We start from the raw sequence: 25,724 nt of genomic DNA, 5'->3' as shown, positions 1-25,724 counted from the left end.
TGCCTACAGGTCCTGAAAATACTTTTTTATTTACAGTCAAACACAATAATGGGCACAGTTCAGATCTTTTGAAGTGGAGTTCTATGGAAAGGTTATGGAGATGAATATCTTACCTGTTGTAGATAGCTCTTCTAACAACCGCAGTTTGGAGAAATAACATTTAGTTTGGACTGGATTGATGAGCTAAAGGCTAGCCCATACTCAGCCAAGAGAAGTGGACTGTTGTCATCTTTAAACAACTCCAGCCTCCAGACTTTCCCACAGGTTCATTCAGACACTATTTTATAAACCTTTATGCTGCTGTTGGTTCTACATTAGACAGTTGGTCCAGAAGGAATATAAAATATAAAATATTGTTGTATGAAGTTTCTAAATTCGCACATGAAGCAGCTAGCTACTGCTAATGCTCTTTGCTCTTGCAAATAATCATAAAATTGAATGCAAAAAACTATAGGATGTAAAAGAGATGATGGTGTAAAGGTTTATAAATAGTTTTTTTTATGAACTGCTATATTTTTTTGGAAACTTGAGTTGTTTTAAGACAGCATTAGTCCCATCTGAATGCAACTCTGTTTATTTTATATGCTTTCAGAAATCTAGCACGCATGAAGCAACTTTAGATTTCAAGTAGTTTCAAAATTCAACAATTTGGGATTTGATTGGGTGAGAAATGGGTGAAAAAAGTACCCAAAGCTGGAAAGGACAGCTTACAGGGAAAATAACTTTTTTTTTCATATATAAACTTGTGGTAACAGATTTTATGCTCTCACTTTTAATGTATTTTAAAAATTACTTTCTTTTTGTTTCAGGAGATAAGAAGATTGTACCACTCATGCATGGTGTGTTTTATAAAAAGAATGAAATGTGAATGCTATGATCGATGGAGTTCATGCAGAACAATTCTTCAGCCTCTTTTTATTGTCAAGACTTATTGGTGTTCTACATTTAATGTTTGAAACACACAAAAACAAGCCTTTCAGATAATAGTAAAAATATAAAGCTGTCACGTCCAGCAACTGCAAACTACAAATCAAAGGTGATCTACACACAAACTGCTTTTAACTTCACGAGTACACAGAAGTTTAGTAAGCGACGAAAAAAGCTGCATTTGTGTATCTTGTGACTCAGGGCCAGACAGCAGCCACGCAAGGCACTTCATGACATGTATGAGAGGTGACTGGCTGACAGATGCTAACGGCAGGACTTTGTGTAAACACGCACATTGAGGACAGAGTCAATCAACACCCCAGATTAGAGCTCGGGCTATTAGTGGAGTCAGAAATCCTTCATCTCTCCTTCAATAGGACAGCACATTAATTAAAGAGCTGGTGAAGTGAAATGACCCGCAGATAGAAAAGTTACAACCCAGAATTAGGATCATTAGTGATTACTTGATTCGTGTGCTGAGAAATGAGAAGAATAGTGGAGATATAAGTTTGAAAAAAAAAGAAAAATCCAATAAGTCATCTTTAGTTAGCTAGCCATCATTGCCACTTTTTGCACAAGTTTCACAAAAGAAAAACAGCTTACACCAACCACACCAGGCTCACAGACATACAGGACCTGCGAATCACAAGATATTGGAAAAGTAGGAAGGTTATTTGGGTGGGAGCTGTCTCCTCACAGCAAGAAGGCTGCAGGTTCAAAACTCAGCTGAAGCTTTTCTATGTGGAGTTTATGTGTTCTCCCTGTTGATGTGTGTGTTTTCTGCAGGTACTCCAGTTTCTTCTCACAATCCCAAACTATGCATGTTAGGTTAACTGGCAGCTCTAAATTGACCTTAGGCATAGGAGTGAACAGTTATCTGTCTCTTTGTGGTCCTGTGATGGAGTGATCTGTCCAGGATGTCCTCCGCCTCTAGCCCAGTGACAGCTGGGTTAGGCAGCAAATCCCTGCAGTTCCAAACAGGAACAAGTTGGTATAGAAAATGGATGGATGAAAAAAGGTTGTGCAAAACGGTCACGTTAACTCAAAACTAAGAAAGACAGAAATGCTACTTTTGCTTTGTTACATGAAGTATTTGCAGCAGCAAACAAATGCTTGAATGCATTGGAATGACTACAGAAGCGTCTTGAGGAAATACTCTCCACTGACTTCAAGTCATTTGTTGACCTGCTGGTACGTCAAAACATAAGCGCATTGTCAAGAATGTAGTATCTAACATCTGCGACAATTTGTACAACAAATTTCCCTTCCCCAGAGTGGGGAAGTTCAATTTGAAATGACCTCATTTACAGTATCATAGTAACAGTTAAGGACAGTATTCTACTGAAACTAATGAATCAATCCAGCTTTTCTAAACAAACAAAAAATATTTAAGACCCAAAATTCCTTGAAGGAATGCATATTGCCTGCTGGCTTTCATGCCAGAGTTTTAAACTTCAACTTATCTTGAAAAACGGACAAAATAATAGCTATTTTGATCAAAAATTTTGAGATTCTGCACAATTTGTAAACGCTCAAAGCATGTGTTGATGATGACTCTCAGCTCAAATAATAGCTCAATATGGGAGTTATTGCCATTTCTTGTTTTCTAAGGTTAAATAGCTGTTGTGGTCAAATAATTGCCCGTGTCCATGTGTGTTTGTGTCTGTCTGTTAGCACAGTGTCTTATGAACTGCTGGATGCATTTGTACAAAACCCTCAGAAATCATTGGGTGTACACCTATAACACATTAACTTTTGGAGTCAACCAAACAAGATGGCCGCCACAGCCTCCACAAAAATAACTATTATAGTTAAGATATTAAGAAAAGATTTGGCATCGTAGTAGCTGAGAGCCATCCTCAATACATACTCGGAGCACAAACCGATCATGGAAGATTTTTTTTAGACCTCTGGCATGTAAGGTGGTGAGTGATTTGCATTCCTTCCTCTAGTTTAATTAAATTGTAGATTGCATTGTTTTTTTTGTTGACATTACGAGATGACAAACCTCTATCAGTTATATAACAATGTCCTTCATTCATTTTTTCTTGCATCCATTTTCTTAATTCCCCCTGACTTTCTCTCTGTTTTCCTGTCACAGCCAGCTGAACTTTTTCAATCAAAAGAAAGCAAAAATGCTAAGATTTAAGATCCCCAAAAAAATAGTAAAGAAACATAAAAATGATTGGATAAATTAGATTACAGCACCTTTGTAGATGAGTCTGACATATGAGGTGGAATATACAGATCTGACTGAAAAGTTTTTAATATCTTTATCACACATTTTTTCAACTAGAGTTTATAAAACCTGCATACTTTTTCTTCTCTGGGTATTTCCCCTTCTGTGATGGTTATGCTGCATTAAAACCCATATTTTGTTTTAGTTGTTTAAACTGAATGCTAGATTAAATGCAATGAATGTTTTAATATCATGTTGATGATGGATGAAAAGCCCTGTCATGCTTGTGTCGGAAAAATGTGACATGAATAACCTCTGGGTAAGTTTGTTTGCATAAGGAGAAAAAAAACAAAAGAAATCATGTTTGTGTGGATGATGTCATTCCAGAAACCACAACCAGTAGAATCATATCAGTTTTCATTGAAAACAAACATAATCTGAGAGCACAAGCTAAAAACATGAATGCATGAAACACATCAGCAGGACAGATGCACCCACAGAAACAGTGTCAGTGCAAAACTGCACATGTGATTTCTATTGTTCCAAAGAGTTCTGTTTAACAGATCCCATGTTTTTTCTTCTTGTAAACCGACAGCTGGTCCTTGAATGTATTTTTGCAGAAAGTGAAATCACCCATTTAATGTATTTATAGGTCACACTCCTACGACACCAGTAAAAGCAAAACGTCTCCGTGTGTGAAGCTTTTTACTGCGTAACCTGATGATTTGCAGGAGAACCCAATATGCTACAGAGACCTTTTTTTAACAGCCTGATCTGAGGCAGTAATGCTGTGTGAATGTGACTGAACTGTACAATCTAAGATGGAAACAGAACCACGGTTGTCTCATTTTTGTATACAAGTGGAGAGAGAATGGTTGGTATTTGTTTCTTTATTAGATATTCTTGAAGTTCTTGATTTCTACAGCAGTTAAAAATTCGACACTGTGGGGAAAGAATATCTTTGCCAAGAAGACTGCTTAGGCCCCCTTCACACTGGATGACGACCCAGATACAGTTTTTTTTCCTGTTATTTTCTATCTCACCACAACACTTTCCTGCACCCTTACTACACTCTAAATGCCCACCCTGGCCCAACTCTCTCAAACTCTGTCAAACTCAAACCACATCTGTGCTCAGTTGTTTCCATGACCTTGTCACAATCACAGTTGTAAACTAGGCATAAGGCCAGTGTGACCACTCCTGCTTCAAACTCTCACAACCAAGATGCACATAGGACCCACATTATAGATACACTGCAACCAAGCTTCACCCAAAACACCAATAAACCAGAACTTTGTTACAGAAGTTTTGCACATGATTAAAACCATCGTGGACCTACTATCATGTGCAATAGGGGGTCTCTTGTATTCCTAATATACCCCTGGCAATCTCATCAAGATCCGTAAACAGTTTGTTACAATCCCTCAACTCTTTACTAACTGCACGAATGCTGTTGTCCTGCTAAAAATAAAAAAAGGTAGATTGCAACATGCCACTCATTGCAATTCTCAGCCTGTAAGAAATTTTACAATATTTTGTAGGTTCATAAAATATTGAAAAATAAAATATTGAAGACCTCAAGACCCAGATTCAGTAAGAATGCTCAGTGCCTGTTTTTTGCTCAGTCTTTCTGCATCATTTGCACCAGCTATTTGCTCTGTCTCAGTCTTCTGTTCACAACGCAAATATCCTGGTGCAAGAAAGTTCCAGCTCACAAGAGATAAAAAACAAGGAAACAAGGAAAAACTGCATGAATAACATCTGACTGTATAAGGGAGGAATCACATTCAGGATAGAATTTCTAAATCAGTAAGCAACATTTTATGTTTTCTAGTTCATAACGTCCATCCATCCATTTTCTTTATTCACCTTTTCCTTTTCAGGTCACAGAGTAGCTGGGGCCTATCTCCAGTAGGGATTGTGCAAGGAGCAGGGTACACCCTGGACAGGTCTCAAGACCGTCACAGGGACACTTAGAAACAAATAACCATTCTGTCAGGAAATGTGTTAATAGGACCCAAGGATGCAGACTCACATGAGGGCTCAATGAGAAGAACAAAAAGATTTAAATAAATCCAAAACAAAAAGCTGGCATGGCAGCAAGCAAACACAAACTAAACACAAACTCAAAATCCTGACAAAGCAGCAAAATACCAGAGTAGTTGAGGACACAAGGAGTTTAGAGGGAACAGGCAGAGAAACACACAGAGAGCTATCCAATGTGATAGCTTACCAGTGAGGTAAAGGCCAACAGCTGAGTCTAATGATTTCAAGGAAAAGGTGTGAGATGAGAGCAGAACTGAGAAACATGGCTGACAGAGGAAATGCAATGAGGATGACTGGAAACACAGGGAGACAATGGAAAGGAAACTAACCAGGAGAGATCTCAAAAAATAAAATAGAACGTCATCACGAACAGAATATAACAAAACAGAACTCAGAAACCACAGATTAGGACACATTCAGTGTGAATGTGAGAGTTACCAGTAAAACTAACATGCATGTGTTTGGTCTGTTGGAGGAAACCAGAGAACTGGGAAAAAAAAAACACATGTGCATGGGGAGAACATGCAAACTCCACAGAGAAAGGCCAGGAGGCTGTAAAACACTATCTGTTGCAATGTGCTTTTTAAATTCTAAATGTAAAACCGTAACAACTACATTTTCCACACGTTTTAGCAATTTATTTGGAGATGCATCAATGTCTGACATTTATTACTGGAGAAATATAATGAATAATACTTTTTCCTGGCATGCCTACCTTCGTTTTGTGAAGGCAGCTGTGCAGAAAATTGCTCCATGCCCTCTGTTCCTTCCCCTGAGACACATTTACCACCAGCTTGTACCACCGACTTGAAAATTATGGATGCAGAAAAAAAGATCATAATTTCCACCCACAAAAAAAAAATCTCTTGATAGATTCAGGCCCAAGACTTTTGAAAAGTCTTAAGCACTATGCTTAATGAATGTTTTAATGTTATTTTGCTGTTACTGACTTTGGTTGATATATCAACCTTTGACTATAAGGTCAAAGGTTGAAAGTAAACATTAAAGTTTCTGCTTCAGGTTGTTTGAACTGGGAATGTGTGAAATATTTATGTGCAGTTAGGGTCTATCTGCAGTACATCAGTGGTAGGACATCCATCAAGCAGTTGTTAAACATTCATTGACATTTGACAACACGGATGTTGTTTTGTTGGAAAATTTTAAGAACTACTTAAACTTTAGATAAGAAATCTGTGGCTTTGAATAAAGTAGTTTTTAGTAAACTTATAAATCTTTACAGGTATTTCAAACTTCGTGAAACTGCAGGTATCTACTAAACAAAACATCACGTAGAAAACTATCACTTTTGTTTCTTATTTGGTAGCACTCACACAGTTGCATACATTCTTGGGTGATAAGTTGGCCAGCTGAATGTGTCTTGCTCTAAAGCACCTCATCAGCAGGCATTGATGAAGGGATGGAGTTAGTCATGGGTTTCCACAGGCACATTTACTCTGCTCGAGGGAATTGCAGCACCAGACCTAAACAGCTCCCTGTGCAGCAGTGCCGGCATGCAATCATGTACATTTACACACAAACACTGACATTCCTGAACCTCTGGAAGTTCTTCTGTCTTGTTCTACACACTGAACTGAGATATATGATCCAACTGCTTATTAAACAAAGCTCAGTTGTAATTAAGTCTCCCAGATGGGTTTAGCTTGAGGTCTGCGTCCTGTCTCCAGAAAAGGGTTGAGTGAAGAGTAATAGGGTTCATAATGTGTTACAGAAAAATGAGAGCTGGTTCTGGGAGCGTTCACTATGAAAATTCATGGAAACCAAGTGGACAATCATAATCATCATCATCATTCTGACCTTATCTTTCTGAAAAAGATACAGTAAATTGGAAAGTGGTATATTAGTCTGCACAATGAAAGCATTGAAAGGCAAAAATAAAACATTTTGAATGCAGAAAAGCCTTCCTTTGTTGCTTAACCATACATGTAGATGTGCAGACCCAATTGTATGTGCAGATGTATCGTCATTTATGTGATAAAACTTTTAAAATGTAATGAAAGTTTCAGGGTTTTTTTGTCTTACATCTTACAACCTGGGCCAGCCTGAATGTGATGGCGTGTGCAGCTGTGCACAGATGTTGCAGAAAGCCAGGTGTCCCGCTGGAGAATGGTCCAGGATCCAGCCGGTTCTCTGATGCATATGTAGAACCCCCGACACCTCACTGTGGACCTCTGCTAACAGCTTTCACAGAAACATCTGGCGGGCGACAGGTCTCACTTTCTAATTAGTGTTTCTATGCACTCCTCCAAGTATGTTCAAATACAGCTCACACAAAAACTCACACACAACCTGTCGAATCCCACCAGACTTGGACGCACAGGGAAGCAAAAACATGAAAAGAAATCCATTTAAAATGGGCTAATCTCCCCATTTTAAACATGCAGTTTATTTTTACAGTCTCCAGCTGGACTTGCTTCGAGTGTGTGGAAGTAATCATGAAACACAGAGAGTGAGAGCAACAGAGAAAAATTCTGTTCACAGATTTGAATGTCACTAAGCCTCGAGGATGAAGGGCAGAAACTTATAAAAGGCCAAACTGAAATCATCAGAGTGCTTGAGCAATTGCCTCCAAATGGACGTTGCGCTTTGTCTTTATTTGCTGAAAAGAAAGGGGAGGGCGAGGGGGGAGTTGTCATTTTACAAAAATAGAAACATTTGTGAGACCGGGCAATGTGCCGATCATTAGCCCCCCCAGCTCCCAAAAGCCACTTCAAAGTGCAGAAGTGTGTTGATCACTTACTGGAGAAATACAAGAAAAAGTCTGGATTCTTTTCCACGTCTGTGTGTTCGTTTGTTTTCATTTATCAGGCTTATAAAGTGTTGCCTCACAGCCATGTGGCTGGGGTTATCTGACTGTGCTGTACATATTTATACACTTTAATGGTTCTCATAAAATGTGTTTTTATTGCATCGTGTCTTCATTTACATGGGAAATCAAGGAAGAGAAATAGATTCTGTTATAAATTTGCTCAGTTATTGTAAAACAGGTGTTCTGTAACCATTAAGAATTGTAGCTTTTTATGTGTGTAAAATGCAGACTTTTCATCTATACAATAATATATAATGAAACTGAGACAAACTTACAAACTTGCTTATTAATAGCTGGGATAGACACACCCCACTGAGGCTTAAGTCCATACTGTTTATTAAAGTCTGTTTGACGCTGGGCTGCGATTGTTAGCGAATAACTACAGACATAAAATTTAAGAAATAATGCAAATTTTCACTTGGAATCACACTGAACTGAGTGTCCCAAGGACTCAGTGTAAGTTCAGAGTTCTGCCAATACACACAAAAAATACAGGCTGTCAACCATCTTCACTAACAGCACTGCTGACTGAACCAATGCCCTTCCCTCGCCCTGAGAATGACTCCACACTGGCCTCATCGTTTGACATGCTGCCCTTCCTGATGAATGTTCGTCTGCTGGTCAAGGTGGTCCCACGCTTTCATCAGGTCCTCAGCAGGCTGGCAGACAGCCGGAGGGAGAGGCACGAGCATCTCTGCTGCCTCTGCACTGGATGATAAAACAACCGCCCCATCGTGTCACCGAGCAGGAGATAAAACCAGGCTCCTCTTCACAGATCATACATCAACATTAGACCATCTGACGCCAGGAAGCAGCAGAGCATGCTGGGAAGATGACATACCTAGAAAGATAGATCTCTCTAATCTGATGAATGTGCACATAAATTTTCTAGGGATGGATTTAGGCACATGCCTGAGAAGTCGCTTTCAATTTACCTGAGATGTAGGAATTGTTCCCCCCCTTGGCACATTTACATACTGAGTCTATTTTAAATTTTGTTTGACACCAGCATCCAGCTAAGAATTAAAAAAAGGCGTTATATATCTTGTCTGTATTAACCTTGGTGGAATTTATCAAAGGGTGTGTGAGTGTGTGACATATCTGGACTTCACTAAACCTCTGGGACCTGAGACAGCCTGACAAGTACATATATAGCTGCATCCCTCATCACATTCTTCTTCTGGGAATCAAAATGCATCACGTTTTTCTCTCATGCTGCATGTGCACATCTCTTTAGGATCGACCGGTTGGTGATATTTCAGGAGACCTTGATCATCCTGGGGATGTCTTTAAAGGTCTTCATCTTCTGCTTCAGTGTACACACACACACACACACACACACCGTCATTTCTGTTCTCTCCGCAGGATGCCAGAGACACACACGACAGCTCTCACTCACGGACACTTACGCCGAGCTTGATCCTTCATTGAGCCGAGCGGTTTCCAGTCGCGGCCTGACAAACACTTGACATCAGCATCTCATTGTATCACTCCACAGTTCCTCCTCGTGTTCTCAACCTTTCAGACCTGATTATTCCTGATTGTTCTGTTATACTCGGAGCATACCGGAGCCACCTGTCATCCCTCTCGCCACTTAACTAAATGTGGTTTTCATCTCCTGGACATGGTTTTGATCTCTCCTCTGAGCTGAACTGCCTTCTCCCGTTTCCACAGCGCATACACTGGCTTGCAAAGAGGAACTGTTTATTTGAAGAACTGGAACTCACACCGTCTCAACAAGCTCCCAGTCAAGTGCACCGCAAGCTTTAATTGCTGTGTTTTCAAATGAGGCTCAATTAAAATGAATGACTTTCATTAAACTGGTATTAAGGGACAGATGCCTCCACTATAGCAGGGTGAACATGCAGTGAGAAGAGGGGGGAGAGCAGGAGCACTTGTCCAGACTTACAAGTGCCTGAATAAACAGCTCTGCAGGTTTTTCTTTCTTTTGCCCCCTTTGAGCGAAGCCCCACTGCGACTGCCATCTAGATTACAACCACCTGGCTGGGCGTCCCGCTCACCCCCCACCCCAAACATTTTAATCATGGATGAAATTCATTTATATGTTGCGATAATTGTTCCTAATTGTTTCTTTGAAGGAGAGTGAGGCCAGCCGCATCTGGTTGACATATGGCTTGTGAGAGCAACTTTGTGCCCAGCAGGAAACCGTGGGCCCGATCGGATCTCCACTGTGGCTCGAGCCGTACTTCTGAGTCAACAATTCGCCTGGACAAGGTCCCTTTCTCCATATGTGCTTGAGTGGATGTGTTTCTTCACATTAGGAATTTATTAGTGACAACTTGTTCACCCTGGTTCCCTCCTGATCCTCGCGCCTGACCCACATACCAGCTTCTCAACTTTGGAACAATCACAAAAGGGGAAAAATAAGTTTATGAAAAACTTAAAAGTCTCTGAGAAAAGTTTTGGATGATGCCCAAAATTCCAACATCACTTACAATAATCCAAGCAAAAAAATAATGCCTACATTTTGATGTATAAACTTTATAAAGACGTAAAAAACAAAAACAAGATAAAAAGAAATGCCAGAGCTTCTGTCAGTCGTTCATTATGGTCAACATTGTAACCATACACCTGCATTTCTCACTCACTGACAGCAAACAGGCAGTCTGAAAAGTAAGCCTCAAACAAACTAAAAAAGGTATCTTTAAAATTCTTGAACAGTGAAGGGCAGGGCAGAAGACTCTGGTGGTCACAGAGGATTTTTTTATGTTTCTACAGTACGTTATTTAGGAGATATGACAAGTTTCATTTCTAGTTTTGAAAAATATATATTTTGAGTTAAAATAAAAGTAAAATCAATGAAACTTGGATGTGCTCTTGTAAATTTTCACCCCAGTAATCTGAACCCTGGGTTAAACATACCTATACATTATTACAATTTCAAAATGCCAGTTCAGTCATGTAAAGTGTAATTTCTTGTGACTTGATTAAATGTGTGACTTTTTAAACTTTGAAATATATCTCTTTTGTGAAATAACCGAAAGAGGGCTGGGCTTTCTCTCTGTTTTTGCAAAAACTGCATTGTTGTCTATGAGGAAGGTTCTTGCAGTGTTATTTTAAGTGAATTATGTCTACAATGCATGACAAATTGTTACCAAAAGTCATGGCACACTATTAACAATCAAGATATGCATTTCCATGTATAATTTGCATGTTATTTAAAAGCTGTGGGGCTTGATGGACAAAGGCTGCGACAAAATAGCAATAAGGGTGCTTTAGTGCAGAAGCCTTGAAGCACCCTCAATAAATGTTTGTAAATTTCATTCCCATCTCATAACTCTGCAAACCATTGCTCTTGGTAAAATATAAAAAACAGACTCTTTGTAATTCCCATCTTGTCTCTAAACTAGTATTCTTGTTGGCTATTCATAGACAATAAGAAATATTAATGTTCTTTGCTCAACCTTAGCTTTATATCACACAAAACACTGTCACTGAACATTTTAGTCCAGGTATTAAGGGACTAAGATAAGTTCCTAAAGACAAGCTCATAAATACACAGCTTTTAAATGACTAAATGATCCATGTGCTGCATTTGAGTGTGTTTTGTGTCCACACACACCCACAGAGACATACTCTGATGTTGTTACTGAAACATGCATATAAATTATAAACTTTCGATTTGTCTCAAAGGCTACTATTGAAAGAATGATTATTTTTCTCTCTCCTGAAGTGATATTCTTGCTCACACCTTGAGCCTGTCAGTCAGTAAACCCCCACCCTCTCAACATCCCCACCTTGTCATTGATTGTCGTTGATGCTGACATGTCACATCTGGAAGCTCTTCTCAACATGTGCGGCGAAGACATTTCTCTGCTCGCTCGCTCTCTTTCTCATGAGGCCTGACTGAGAAGCTCCAGTAATGACATGCATAAAGGAGACTTGAGATGTCCACATAACAGCTCTGGACTGATGACTCCGACACATTGCTCCACCTGCTGTAACGGGATCGATTTCCTTTAACAATGGGAGGAATAGGAGGAGATCAAAATGGGAGCCATTTGCTGGAAGTCCCAAAATCTTTAACACCTCGTTTGGTGTGAAAGGTCAAAAAAGTGAAAGTCGTTGACAAGGATGAGAGGCTTTCTGTCATAGCATGTTAGCATCAACTATAGGCTAACCCTGAAATCTGTGAGATGTGTTTTAGGGCCTTGTTAGCTCAGCAGGCAGCACAGAGTCACTTCAAGCCGGTTTCCTGTGGAAAATATAGGCTAAGTGTGCTGCTGTGTTACAGACAAGGGTGTTTCCTTGGCAGGAGGAGAGAATGAAATAATCATTAATATGTCTAAAGGGTAAATGATGTCATACACAGTGAATATGTGTTGCTGTAAGGCAAAAAGACAGACACTTTGGGCTATAGTGTTTCACATGCACATGTTACACACTGGGATCTATATGTTGCTCACAAACAGCAGAGTGTAACACCCACACTCAAACACACAAAACATCTGCGGCCCGGTTTGATGAAGGTCGGGATGATCTGCTTCCAGTTAGGTTGCACACGGTTCCTGTTCGGCGAGTGTACAAAGAAGTGGATCCAATTTCAGGACATGCTTTTAATGAAACTCAAACTGAAACGCGTTTCTGATTGGAGAACAAAGGCAGAGAATCAAAAGCTGTTACAGAGGTAACCTGGGTTAAAGCGTGCTCCTAACTCCAAACACCAGCCCTTCACAAAAGACAAACTTCAAACAAGGCCTCGTTAAAGCATCCTGTGCCCGAAACGCCGCCAAACAGCCTGACAAAATAGCCAGACTTCATGCGTTTGCTTTCTAGAGTTACAGTTTGTTTTGAAAAGCCTCTGACATAAAGATAAACTCCAATTCAGTTTGCTTATGACTTTCAGGGATGTGATCGGGGCAAAAGCTGGGACTACTGAACCCTTGAAACACTTTGAAGACAAGAAACAGGAAAAATAGCATTTGAATGACCCAAAACTTCCTAAAACAACATACATATCATGATGTAAAAATTTATTTTAGGTGAAAACAGTTGCCCAGATGCGCTAAGAACTTATTTATCTGGAGTTTATTTTAAACCTGATTAAAGTGTTTACAGGAAATATTTGAAGGGGGATTATTTTAAACATTATGTTGTATTTAACATGTCATAGCCACAACATTCTGGTTTAGAAATACTCACTTTTCTACCTTAGTTTAACATAAGACCACTGAAAATACAAATCTCACTGAACAGTTGTGTATCCTAAGTCCACTCTTCCCATCAGGCCACAGGGCAGGTCAATTACTTCTCCCACAGAGGTGGTCATGTGCCCACCCTGTTTCCTCCCAGCTCAACCTGCACCTGCAGCTGGTTGTGTCCCGACTTCAGGGAAAGAAAACAAACACAGTAAATAACAGCCCCTCTGCCTAATGGAGCTTAAGAGCGGTCTCGCTCATTTACCATAAGTAGGAATGTTTAAAACGACTGTGAGCACAATGGCTCCCAACGGCTTTGGAGCGTCTACTTATAGTGTACATGAGTTACCTTTGATAATATCAGCTTGAACTGGGAGGTAGGTGGAACAGGAGCAGCTGTAAAGGTTTGACGAAGAGGTTAAATATACGAGTTGCCCACATTTGCCAGGAGAAACAAGCAGAAAGTCCTACACAAACATCAGTGTGTGCTACTGAGGCACAGAGACTGAGAGCAGCAGCATCAAAGGCTCCTTCAACGACATGAAGGTAAACTGTCTCAGCCCAATGCAAGCTGAAACTTGAGAATGTAAAGGAGTGTTTTCTGACTCACCATCTGGTTGAGAAAAGCCTTTTGTCCCCTTTGTACAGATACTGTCTTAAAAAGACAATACTTCTTCACTATAATGGCAAACAAAGGTGTTACTCTCAGTGTTACAGTCTGCCTTGATTTTCATTGCATTGAACAGCAGCTAGATTTCACCCCGCCTCCATTTCACTCTGCAGACAGCATTTTATTATAACAAGGATGTAATTTATGAGAATCTGAAGGCCCAGACTACACTATAACTTAGATCGGACCCAGTCATTCTTCAGCGTGACAGGCCTGGGCTCCTGGAATTATGGGACTGAGGCTGATGTCTGACAGAGCCCCGCTCGGAGGAACAGGTATCTGTGCTTCCCTATTTTATCCACTTTCAACAAGTGAGCATGAACACAGGCACCTATAAATCTTTGTTTCTGATGACAACCGAGAAGCAAGGAGGCAGAGCATGCACTGATGTAGTACATGTGTGCCATCTTTTCCCCCCTTCTTTAATGAAATATAGTATGAATCACTGAGCTCTCTACTGGCTTCTGCATAGATTTAGTACATCAGCAGGGTTGGGGCAAACTTGGCATTCCTAATTTGTTAATTAACAGTTTCCTTGTTCAAATATTTACCATTTAACATTAGCGTATTGTTTTATCATGCATCAGCACAGACATTGCCAGCAAATGATTAATGATTAGCATGTTTGTTCTTTGTTCTTGTTCAAAAGGATGATTCAGAGAAGTTGGGTTTCGTGGAAAGGTAATGAACAATTAATTTCTTACCTGTTGTAGATAGTTCTTTGATTAGCCTCAGTTTGGAGACCACATTTTTTAAAGTAGCATTAAATTATAAAATGTATTCTGTTACTGAAACCAGCCACTAGGGAGCACAAGTCAGTGTATCTCTTGTGCTGGTCACAAGCCCGGGGAAATTGTGAGGGTTCCTTCAGAACAGCATCCAGCATAAAACATTTTGCCAAAACAAACATGCAAGTTCATCCAAACGACATCATACCAAAGCAGCCGAGGCCCAGGTTAACCATAACTGCCACTGTTTCTGTTGACAAACGGGGTGCCGGCTGAATTTGTGTTACTGTTAGTTGAAAACCACAAGGAAGGAAACATGCCAGAAAACAGAGGAAAAAGAGGAAAGGCAAGAGTGTAGGACTGAGTGTAGAAACTCTAAACATAGGGACAATGACAGGCAAAGGTATAGAGCTGGCTGACATGATGCAGACGAGGAAGGTAGATGCATTATGTGTACAAGAAACCAAGTGGAAGGGCAGCAAGGCTCGCAGTATTGGGGCAGGGTTTAAACTCTCTTCCTATTCATGGTGTAGATAGAAATAGAAATGGAGTAAGGGTGGTCCTGAATGAGGGGTTAGCAAAAAATGTAGTTGAGGTGAAAAGATTGTCAGACAGGGTAATGTATCTGAAGGTCTTATGTTCAATGTTGTCAGTGGTTATGGTCCACAGGTTGGATGGGATGTCGAAGAGAAAGAGAAATTCTGGAAGGATCTCGATGAAGTGATAGAGAGCATTCCCAGGGAGGAGAGAGTGGTGATTGGAGTGGATCTGAATGGACATGGTGGTGAAGGAAACAGTGGAGATGATGAAAGGATGGGCAGGTTTGGTGTCAAGGAAAGGAACCAGGAAGGACAGATGGTGGTGGATTTTGCCAAGAAGATGGAAATGGCTGTAGTCCACACCTATTTCCAAAATAGGGAGAAACACAGGGTGACCTATAGGAGTGGAGGCAGGAGTACACAAGTACATTCTGTGTAGAAGAGGTAACCTGAGGGAGATTGTGGACTGTAAGGTTGTGGCTGGGGAGAGTGTGGCCAGACAGCATTGGATGGTGGTGTGTAAGATGAATGTTGTGGTGAAGAAGAGTAAAAGAGTAAAGACAGTGAAGAGGACCAAATGGTGGAAATTGAGGAAGAATGTTGTGAGGAGTTCAGAAAGGAGCTGTTGAAGGATCTGGGTGGTACAAAAGAGCTCGCAGATGACTGGGCTACTACAGCCACAGTGATTAGAGAGACAGGTAGGAAGGTACTTGGTGTGTCATCTAGACAGAGAAAAGATTATAAGGAAACCTGGTGTTGGATTAGTGAAGTGCAGGAAGTTATCCAGAGGAAGAGGTTAACCAGGAAGAAATGGGACAGCGAGAGGACTGGAGAGAGTAGGCAAGAATATAGGGAGATAAAACATAGGACAAAGAGGGAGGTAGCAAAGGCCAAACAGGAGGCATATGATGATTTGTACAAGAGGCTAGATACTAAGGAAGGAGAGGACTTGTATCGACTGGCAAGATGATGTACAGAGTTGTTGTATCATCTACAGGGGATTTAAGTTGATGAGCCACTCGATGAAGATCTGGGAGAGAGTTGTGGAAGCTAGACTTAGACAAGAGGTGACTATTCGTAAGCAGCATGGTTTTATGCTCAGAATAAGCACCACAGATGCCATCTTTGTTTTGAGGATGCTGATGGAGAAGTACAGAGAGGGTCAGAAAGAACTTCATTATGTCTTTGTGGATTTAGAAAAACCATACGATAGGGTGCTGAAGAAGGAGCTGTGGTGTTGTATGAGGACATCTGGAGTATCTTAGGCTGGTGCAGGACATGTATGAGGACAGCAGGACAATGTGCTGTAGGAGTGGCAAATAGCTTTAAGGTGAAAGTAGGAGTGCATCAAGTATCGGCTTTGAACCCGTTTTTGTTTGCTCTGGTGATGGACAGACTAACAGATGAGGTCAGGCAGCAATCTCTGTGGACTATGGAGTGTGGTAAAGAGGTGAAGAAGAGAGTCCAGGCAGGATGGAGTAGATGGAGAAACATTTCAGGAGTGATTTGTGACAAAAGGGGGACAGAAATTGTCAAAGGGAAGATTTCCAAGACAGCGGACTGACAAAAAAGACAGAGACAGAACTGGAAGTGGCAGAGCTGAAGATGTTGAGGTTCTCCTTGGGAGGGACAAGGATGGACAGGATTCGGAATGAGGTCATCAGAGGTACAGAACAGGTTGAAGGACTGAGAGATAAAGTTAGAGAGGTCAGACTGAGATGGTTTGGACATGTGCAGAGGAAGGACAGGGGGTATATTGGTAGAAGGATGTTAGAGATAAATCTGCCAGGAAAAAGACAAAGAGGAGATATATGGATGCAGTTAGAGAGGACATGGAGGTAGTTGGAGTGAGGACAGAGGACGCAGAGGACAGAGTTAGATGGAGGAGAATTTGCTGCGGAGACCCCTGAAAAGGGAACAGCTGAAAGAAGAAAAAGAGTGTGAAATCTGCATAAATTAATCCACTTCAGGTTTAAAAAAAAGACCCAAAAATTCATTTAAAGCAATAACAAGCAGCAACATGCACTTTTTTAAACAACCCTGTTTGCATGTATGCATAAACGTATTGCATGCATTTATTCAGGCTACTGAGAGTTTTTGTTTATCCAGCACAGTAGCCAAATAGGTGTGGGAGTGAAATGGCCATCTTTTATCCAGGAGACCTTGATGATCTTTCCACACTGCCCTTTCTGTCAAAGGCAGAAGAGAGGAAGAGAGAGTGAGCAGACAGACATCCGCGCTTGTTGTTTCGTGTCTGTAGGTAGTGTTGGCTGAGTGGTGTGTGTGTGTGTGTGTGATTGTGCATGAGGATATGGTCACAGTCAACAGGACTGGAACAATAGATTCATTGCATTTGTTTGACCAATAACTTCCTGTGGAAGATAGATGTGTTTTGGCCTGAGCAGCTGTTCTCTTTGACAACAGTCGCTCCCCTCACATGATGTCCTGTATGGTAAAGGGGAATTATCATTCAGAGCATGCCTGCCTATATATGTGCGAGTGAGTGTGTGGCCTGGGTGGCCAATTCACAGGGTCCAGACAGAAGCCCCAAACCCAGAAGGGACCACAGACACTGGAGGCCTTTTCCCCACAAAGTTTGTATCCTTGTGCGAGTTTGTCTCTGCATGTGTGTTTGTTCACTGGAGCGAAACCCAAATCAGCACATGAAAGGTGTGTATCTCAGTGTTGCTTCTCCCGCTGCTCTGACAGGAAACAGACGCTGGCTGCGGTGTTTGGTTTCTCCAAGCTCTCACACAGGACTCAATTTCAAACATGCTGCAAAATTCAAAACAGAAATCAAGCAGAAGTGGGGAGACAAAAGGGCCAATGTTATGTCACTACTTATATTCAATTCCAGTGATTGCTCACTTCTGTTCCAAAATCCACCAATGTGGCATGATTGAAAACAATAAAAGAAAAGTGCTGCATCTTTTTTAGTTTTTTCACGCAGCAAAGCTTTTTATTTATTTCATATGTTTCTGAATATTTTTAATGACTTAATCTCACCGCACTTAAGCTTTTCGGGGAAAATCCTCCTGTTATTGCGCTTCGTGTGTGTTCTCAACGGCTTTAACCCCGGTCCTCCAGCCCTGTGGGAGTTTAGTGTCATTTGTGTTGCACCAAGAAACACAAAGATTATTAGGGGTAAGACAATACAAGGGAGGGGGAGGATGAGCCACTGTCTGACCGAAGTGAAAAGAGAGGAATTATGTCGTATCTCTCACTTCATTCGCACAAATGTTTTGGCAAGACCTGCTGAGTTGTTTCAGTCAACGCTAATCACCTGAGATTAAATCCCTGAGCAGCTCCCTGGAAGAAAAGAAAGAACCAGAAAGACATGCCTGGCTGCAGGATGAGGTGTTCTTCTTCAACTTTTTAAATATTCACAAACTCATGAAAAGAACGGGCCGAGTTTGGTTTTTGGCAGCTCATCATGGATGTCTCCTCCTTCGTGGATCACGTTAAACCTCGGCAAAAAGTCCGAATCTTATTAGATTTTCTGTTTTGTTGAATGTTTTCTGCCAAGTTGAATTTTTTGCTTCAGTGGATGACATTGAACACAGCGGCAGTGTCGGAGGATAATGTAGGATATGTTGCTGTAACCCAAGCAGGGCCACGTAACGAGACTCCCACTTGTGAGTCTGTGCTGCCCAGCACACTGACACACGCTTTTATTAAACGAGTATTAGCCCCTCTGTCCTGCAAATCTCCTGTTTCTTCATAGTCAGGAAAAATTTAGGATTGTTGTTCATTTCCACAGACTTTAGCTATTCAGAGGGGGTTTCTTTTTGTCCGAGTGTTTTCTGTCAAGCAATTTGCATTTGATTATTATTAAATTCTCATCAGGATTCTGGGTAAAAATATTATATTTTCCAAGTGTTTCAATCGTGGTGTACAAGCAAACAAACAGCAGATAGTGTGGTTTGCCATGATCATAATTTATTCTAATTCAAAAAGTAGTTCTACTGTTTTAAAGTGAGGTCACATGAAGTATGTATGGGTAGTCAGTATCTTTAGACAGTGGTCAGAGCGAGCTCAGCTTGGATAATTGGGGCAAAGTTCGCATCAGGAGTGAAGCTAACCATACTAAGAGCAAAATGTAAATATCTGCCATCTAATACATTACTGAGTGAACAGCTTTGCATTCTCATGACTTTTGCATGAGACAGTTTTTAACTTTGCCACTATTTTTACAATCAACCAGTATCCATGTGACAACAATAGAGACAGCTAATACCCTACAGCTGATCAGTTCTTCCTCTGTAGAATCTGACTCATGCAGATACCCTTGAATGCACATTTGTATATTTCCCACTCTGCATTGTTAAAGTGGAATTGGCACCACATTTAACCCATGGAAAACCAAAGCAGAGAAGACAAAATATGAACCAAATTGTACTTTATGATTTGCATAATGAAGAAAAATTCTACGTATATTAACAATAAAACCTAATTAGATGGTAAAATCGTGTTAAAATTTTTAATTGCTTGAAGCAAATATTTAAAGCAGGTGATGACCTGACAGTACTATTCATGACAGTCTTCCTTTCTAATCTCTTTACAAGGGTCCTTAAACTGATAAATATTTTAAGTAAAATTATACAGTAAAATGAGTAATCTTTAGGCACATGAGGGCAGTAGAAACAAACTGTTATCCCTCACATAATCATACTTTGCTGCTTATATTTACATCTTGCAAACAAGTATAAACAAAGGGTCATATTAGAGTTAAATTCACAACTTTCTTGCGAGTCCAGTATGTTCATACGTGTAGCCTCTGAATGGAGGTCAAAGGGGACGACCTGTCAGTTTAGCAGGTAAACTTTCCTCTAGGTGCACCAGCTGATTTTTGATTGGATCTCTTCATTTGTCTCTTGCTGGAAAAGTAACATTTAAAAGTTTTTAAGGAACTGATCTGCAGAAGAACAGTCTGAGAATGAAAACACACACAAAAACAAAAAACTAAAGTTAGGGATTATAATACCAGGAACTAAAATGATTTAATAAACAGAATTTAATGTTTTGTTTTTTATTATTATTATTTAGAGCTACCTTTGCCATATATAGCTGTTTTAAATCAAATCTGAAGACTTTTCTATTTGCTGCTGCTTTTCCTTAAAACTGACTCACACTGTTCTAATCTGTTATTTCATTTTACTTACTTTTTATTTACTGTTTTATCTAAGTTGTTTATCTTGTTTCTAATAAAATGTATCTGTTAGCTGGCTTTTGATACTCTTAGTTAGCTTTACAGTACCTTTATTTTACTTATCTTAGTTTTTACCACGTATAGGCCTTTTATTAAACTATTAAAATGTTTTTAACTCTTAGCTGGCCATCGGTACCCTTAGTTAGCCTTTGGTATCTAAAATTCAGCTTTTATCACGTCTCATTAGCTGAGGTTTTTAAATCCTAGTCTAGTTTATGTTCACTTTCATTATATCCTACTTTGGTTTTCTTCAGTTTATTTATATTTTTAGTTTATTTTTAGTTTGATTTATTTTAGATAAGTTTTACTCTGTATTTTTATGTAACCTTGTATTGGGTGTGTGTTTTCATGGCTTCTGTTCGGCTGACATTTTTAAACTCTAGTTTAGTTTATGTTATATCGTAGTTTGGTTCTCCTCAACTTATCTTTGGTTTATCTTTAGTACGACTTAGTCTAATTTAGTGTCTCGTGTTTTAGATATGTTTAGCTCTATATCTTCGATATCGTTGTGTGTGTTTTATGACTCTGTACATTTATGTTCGCATGTTGTACAGCACTTTGTACTGCCCTGTTGCTGAAAAGTGCTATATAAATAAATTTGACTTTGACTGACTGCACATTGTCATAACACAGAGTTAACCTAGAAATGTTTTTAATGCTACTTTTTCAAAACTGAATTTTTATGTAGCTAGCTAAGTAAGATGTTATGCATGAGTAAAAAAAGAAATAAATCACAATAAATATTGTGTTATCTTCATAAAATAGTGTAAGATGGAGATAAGGAGAACATATGTGCTGCTCATGTTTCTATTTCCTCCTGATGCAATAATGCCTGTCTACCTAAATCAGTGCTGCTTTTGCCCGAAGTGGAGTCTGATGATCAGATAAGAACAATCTTTTAACTTACTGAGTAAGACAGACAGTAGCAAGACAGTCTTCTGAGTGTGTGTTCTTTGCAGATATATGAAAAGTTTCCAGTCCTGTTGACTTGGCCGTGTATCGGCGTCAAAGCTTTTTAGGTAACCTAAAGCCACCGTCTGCTTCCAAGGAAACACGGCTTTAATGGAATGATCTTTCCTGCCAAAAAGGTGACCCAAAACATTGAAACACACCCTGCTCCGTGGGATTAAAATTCCCCTGCATGGCACTCTCTGCTGGGCACACACGCTCCACATTTCTCTGGTTCATGGAGAGAAAGGCTACCTGTTGCCTCGCAACACCGGCCAAACACAGGGGTCAGACAAGCGTGCCTGTGTCATTCCTAACGTGACGGTGGCTTGCCATAAACCCGGGCTGGTGTGGTAATGATACTCCTGTGCGGTGGGCGGGGCTGGCCTTCAGCTCTTTGGACGCTGGTCGGAGCTCAGTCTGGCCCGCATTCACAAACGGGGAGGCAACACAGGAAACTGGGGCTTCCAGTAAAAACATGTAATTAGAAACAGATTGACTGGGAGCTCTGGCATGATACACCCATCGAAAAGAGAGAGACACATGAGGGCTGGGATGCACGCGGGGTTTTGAGACAGGAGTGATTGAAGTGAAAGGCAGTAACAATGGGTCACTGGGAAAATCCCATGATAAAATCAAATGCAGCGAGACCAAAATGAGACAGCAAAGAGGCATGAATGGTGACAGATTCTGATAAAACCTACAAAAAGCAGAGTTGCAATTGGAAGCAGGGACATCTTAACACCCAATCAGACCTGTCAGTCACTTCAGTTTAATATGTGGTCAACAAGCATGCTACAGTGCTTCATATCCCTGCTTGTGCTTACAAAGTGCAGGATAGATGTCAATGTGCTTAAGAGGGGGTGAATATTGTTGGAGAAGCAGGAGGCCGGTACCAGCTCAGCAGGCAAAAAGGACCCCTCAGCAGATCCAGGTGGATCAGGCCGTGCCCTCCAGAGATCAGATCCGATGCTAACAGGATCCCAAAGACATGCTGCAGTTTTTGTTTCTGAGCTCACGTGTTTTCGAACGCGAAGAGCAGAAATGAGTTAATTGTTGAACAAACAGCACACACTCAAAAAGAAAGACATGCTGCAACAGTTATGTGTTTTTAGGAAGCCAAAACCACACGTGGCAAGATTTATCGAGTTTGAACAGTGGCTCGAACGATGAGAATAACTCGCAGCCCTCCCACTGAAGTCCACCGCTCGCGAAATTCTCACACAGTTCAATCCGGAGATAAAGACGAGCCGCAGTTGGGGGATGGATGTGAGAAAGAGTCTCCGCATCCACAGAGAGAAACCATCAGAGGAGCTCTTTAGTGTGTGGCTTTACAGATCAGGCGTGTGGTGACTGTGGCCTCAGAAAGAGAGAGAAAAAAAGCCTTAATTAGCCTTCATTCCCATCAGACTGCCAACCTAAAAACAGGGATCAGATTAACAAGAAATAAACGCTTTTAATCAACTCTTAAAGCCATTTTTTCCCTTCCATCCCCCCCTCTAATGTCAACAGTTCACAAACATTTAATCAGAGCAAGTGGAGGAAATGGATGTGTGGTAGGTGATGAGGTTTTATATGTTTCAAAATACAAAAGTGAGAAGTGACAGTTCACATTTTCCAGAACATACAGACAGGAAGTTAGTTTATGGGACAAATGTGTGGCAAAGAAAAATGTCCTTTGAACTCTTCTCATTTCTATACAATGAGTTCTGGTAAAAGGGAGAAAAGCTGAAGCTGCTCCTCATGAAGGAATAGTTCAAATTTTTTTAATCTTGGTTCTGTGGAAAAGTTATAAACAATAAATACCTCACCTGCTGTACAAAGCTCTTTGAACAACCTTGTTTGGAGAAACTGAGTTTAATTGCGACCAGATTGATGAGCTAACGGCTAGTCCAAAACTAAAGTGCCTTGCTGTTGTCTTAAAACAACTCCAATCTCAGAAATTTCCAAGCGTTATTTTATAAAGCCTTACATCACCATTAATTTATCAATACATGGTTATTTCTGTTTATATATCCAAGCACATATAGTGCCAGCAGAAGCAGCTAGCTGTAGCACATCCAGAGCAGCCTGGGGCACTTCCTGCAATAATATCATCATACATCTGTTAGAATAACTGTACAATGAAACCAACATTGATGAATAGATTTATAAAAAGTATTCACATGAACAACTAGTTATTTCTGAAAACTAAAGTTGTTTTCAGATAAAAGCAAACCACTTTGGTCTCGGCCTCACTTGGGTTAGCCATTAGCTTGTCACGGCATTCAGAAGTAAACGATTTCTCTTGATTGAGGTTGTTCAATGAGCTATCTACAACAGGTAAGTTATTTCTTACTCATAACCTTCACAGATCAAAGGATCTGAACTACTGCTTTAAGCTAATAATGAAGGTCCAACAGCTACAGGAACAAATCCTACTTAGAACGAAACTGAGAATGTGTCAACTTCGGATTTAATTAAATCACCGTTTCTCTATGCAGATCCAAGAAAAGCTGCCTCCAAAACACAGATGACAGTAAGTTAATACTCTCTGACAGTTATGTAAACAAAAGCTGAAAATCAGGACCTGTGTCTGATTATGTAGCTGGTTACTGTTTTCAGATCTCCAATCCTCCATCTACACATCAACAATAGCATAAATAGTGTGCGCCTAAAATAATTTAATACATGTAAAGATGTCTGACGTTTCCTAAGAACAGGTGTAATTCTTGAACAAAAACATCCTGAATGAATACAAGTAAAACTAACAAAAAGGCTTTTTGGTTTTGCTTCAATATTTGGCAACTGGCCACAGAAGTACACTGAGCTTTTCAGACAACAGAAAAAGAAGTCGAGTCGAGACTTTCTGCTCAGTAACAGTAAAATCAGGAAAAGAATGGAAGTGAAACCGAAGACATTTCTGTGAGCAGACAAAGCGGCTCCGCTGGCAGATCAAACATCTGGGAATCTGTTTGTTGAAATATCAAAAACAATGAGGAAACAGGATGACGGGGGAAAAAAAATACACATGTACAATTTATGTTTAAATTTTAACATGCTTTCCTTAATGTTTCCCATATTCTACATGCATTTACAGTTAATAACATCACTTTTGCTATCTTCCATCTGTGTATGCAGCATGTTCATACTTTACTGGTACATAAAGAACGGGACAGAACTTTATCTCTGGAATCTCATTGTTGTGCTCCTGTAACTGGCTCTAGCTCTCCGTCTCCCCGTGGACGTTCTCCATGTGTACTTTGAGGTAGTCATTCCTGGTGAACTTCTTGTGGCACAGCTGGCACTCTGCCATGGGCCGGTTGGGGTTGTGGGTCAGCTTGTGTCTGCTCAGCATCTTCTTCAAGCTGAACGACAGGTCACACACCTAAGAAAATGGGACAAACGCACATCGCAATGGGAATAATTACAATAAGTACAGAAAACTTCAAAATTTGAAGAAATTTTGACGGCTACTACCCCCCACCTAAACTGTAACTGTATAAAAATCATTAAAGTTACCACGATGCCAATTCAGTCACATAAAATACAACTTTCTGTGACTCATTTAAACCTCGAATGATGTTTCTACTGTGAAGTATGGCTCAGCTATCGAGCTCCAAAGAGGTCTGGGTTTTTTTCACTCATTTTGGCAAAAACGTTCTTGTGCATTGGAAAGTTTTTGCAACTTTATGCAGATTTTGTCTACTCTGTACAACATAGTGCAAGCAAAAATGATGCTATTCTCAACTGAGCCTCGCATATTGATATCTTCTTATGCATGAGCAGTAGCAAGACAAAAATTGTGACGGAAAAGGAACTGCTGAATAGAAAGAAGGGTGGCATTCTTACTGTACTTAAGTATAACCATAAACTTTATTTACCAAGATTTTCTGCTAACTGCAGGGTTTAGCCTTATCAGAGACACAGACAGTGATGCAAACTGATTTCTCAGTAAGACACTCCATGAGAAAAATCCACCCCCAGGACTTTAACATCCATCCTAAAAGAGTCATTCTTCACTTTACAAATGACTCCTCGCCCCCTCTATCAATCACTTAAATCCACCATGGCTGGTGTTAAGTTTTGACACAAAGCTCAGAGATTCACAGTGTGTGTCCTCCTCGCCTCCATCTGTGAATTACATTGAAAAAAATCCGACACAGTACATCTGTAGCTACTCGGCATCAAACAGAAGCTTTGAAAGAAAGCAGGAGGTCAGTGACATCAAGTGGTTTACTGTGCTGTTGCTGTACACAGCTCGGATATCTACATATCAGATCCTGTGTCAGCGCGACGTTTTGTATTTTACAGAGTGACACAGAGACTAAAGCTGACGGGAGCAGCCTCGATGTCTCGCAGATGTGACTGAATCCCTCAAAAACATTTCTGTGCTGCATCCAGAGCGCCTTCAGCTCGACTGGAAAATGTTTCTGGAAGTGAGCGATGCTTTTGTCTGACTCAAAATAAACCTCCCAAAATCAAACCCACATGTTATCTTTATTATGCCTAA

At 40.3% G+C, this 25,724-nt stretch overlaps 1 protein-coding gene across 1 annotated transcript in view; it reads right to left on the bottom strand.

Annotated features, from left to right (window-relative positions):
• Positions 1 to 21,988: 21,988 nt before the first annotated feature.
• prdm5 (PR domain containing 5) overlaps positions 21,989 to 25,724 on the bottom strand; it is a 49,795-nt gene continuing 46,059 nt past the window's right edge. The window contains exon 16 of the mRNA XM_017423575.3: positions 21,989 to 24,599. Within this exon, the coding sequence (XP_017279064.1) occupies positions 24,435 to 24,599 (165 nt within the window). The 3' untranslated portion in view covers positions 21,989 to 24,434. The remainder of the gene's footprint in view (positions 24,600 to 25,724) is intronic.

This window comes from Kryptolebias marmoratus, linkage group LG24 (assembly GCF_001649575.2).
Source record: "Kryptolebias marmoratus isolate JLee-2015 linkage group LG24, ASM164957v2, whole genome shotgun sequence".
Lineage (NCBI taxonomy): Eukaryota > Metazoa > Chordata > Actinopteri > Cyprinodontiformes > Rivulidae > Kryptolebias > Kryptolebias marmoratus.
This window is presented reverse-complemented; position numbering and strand designations above follow the sequence as displayed.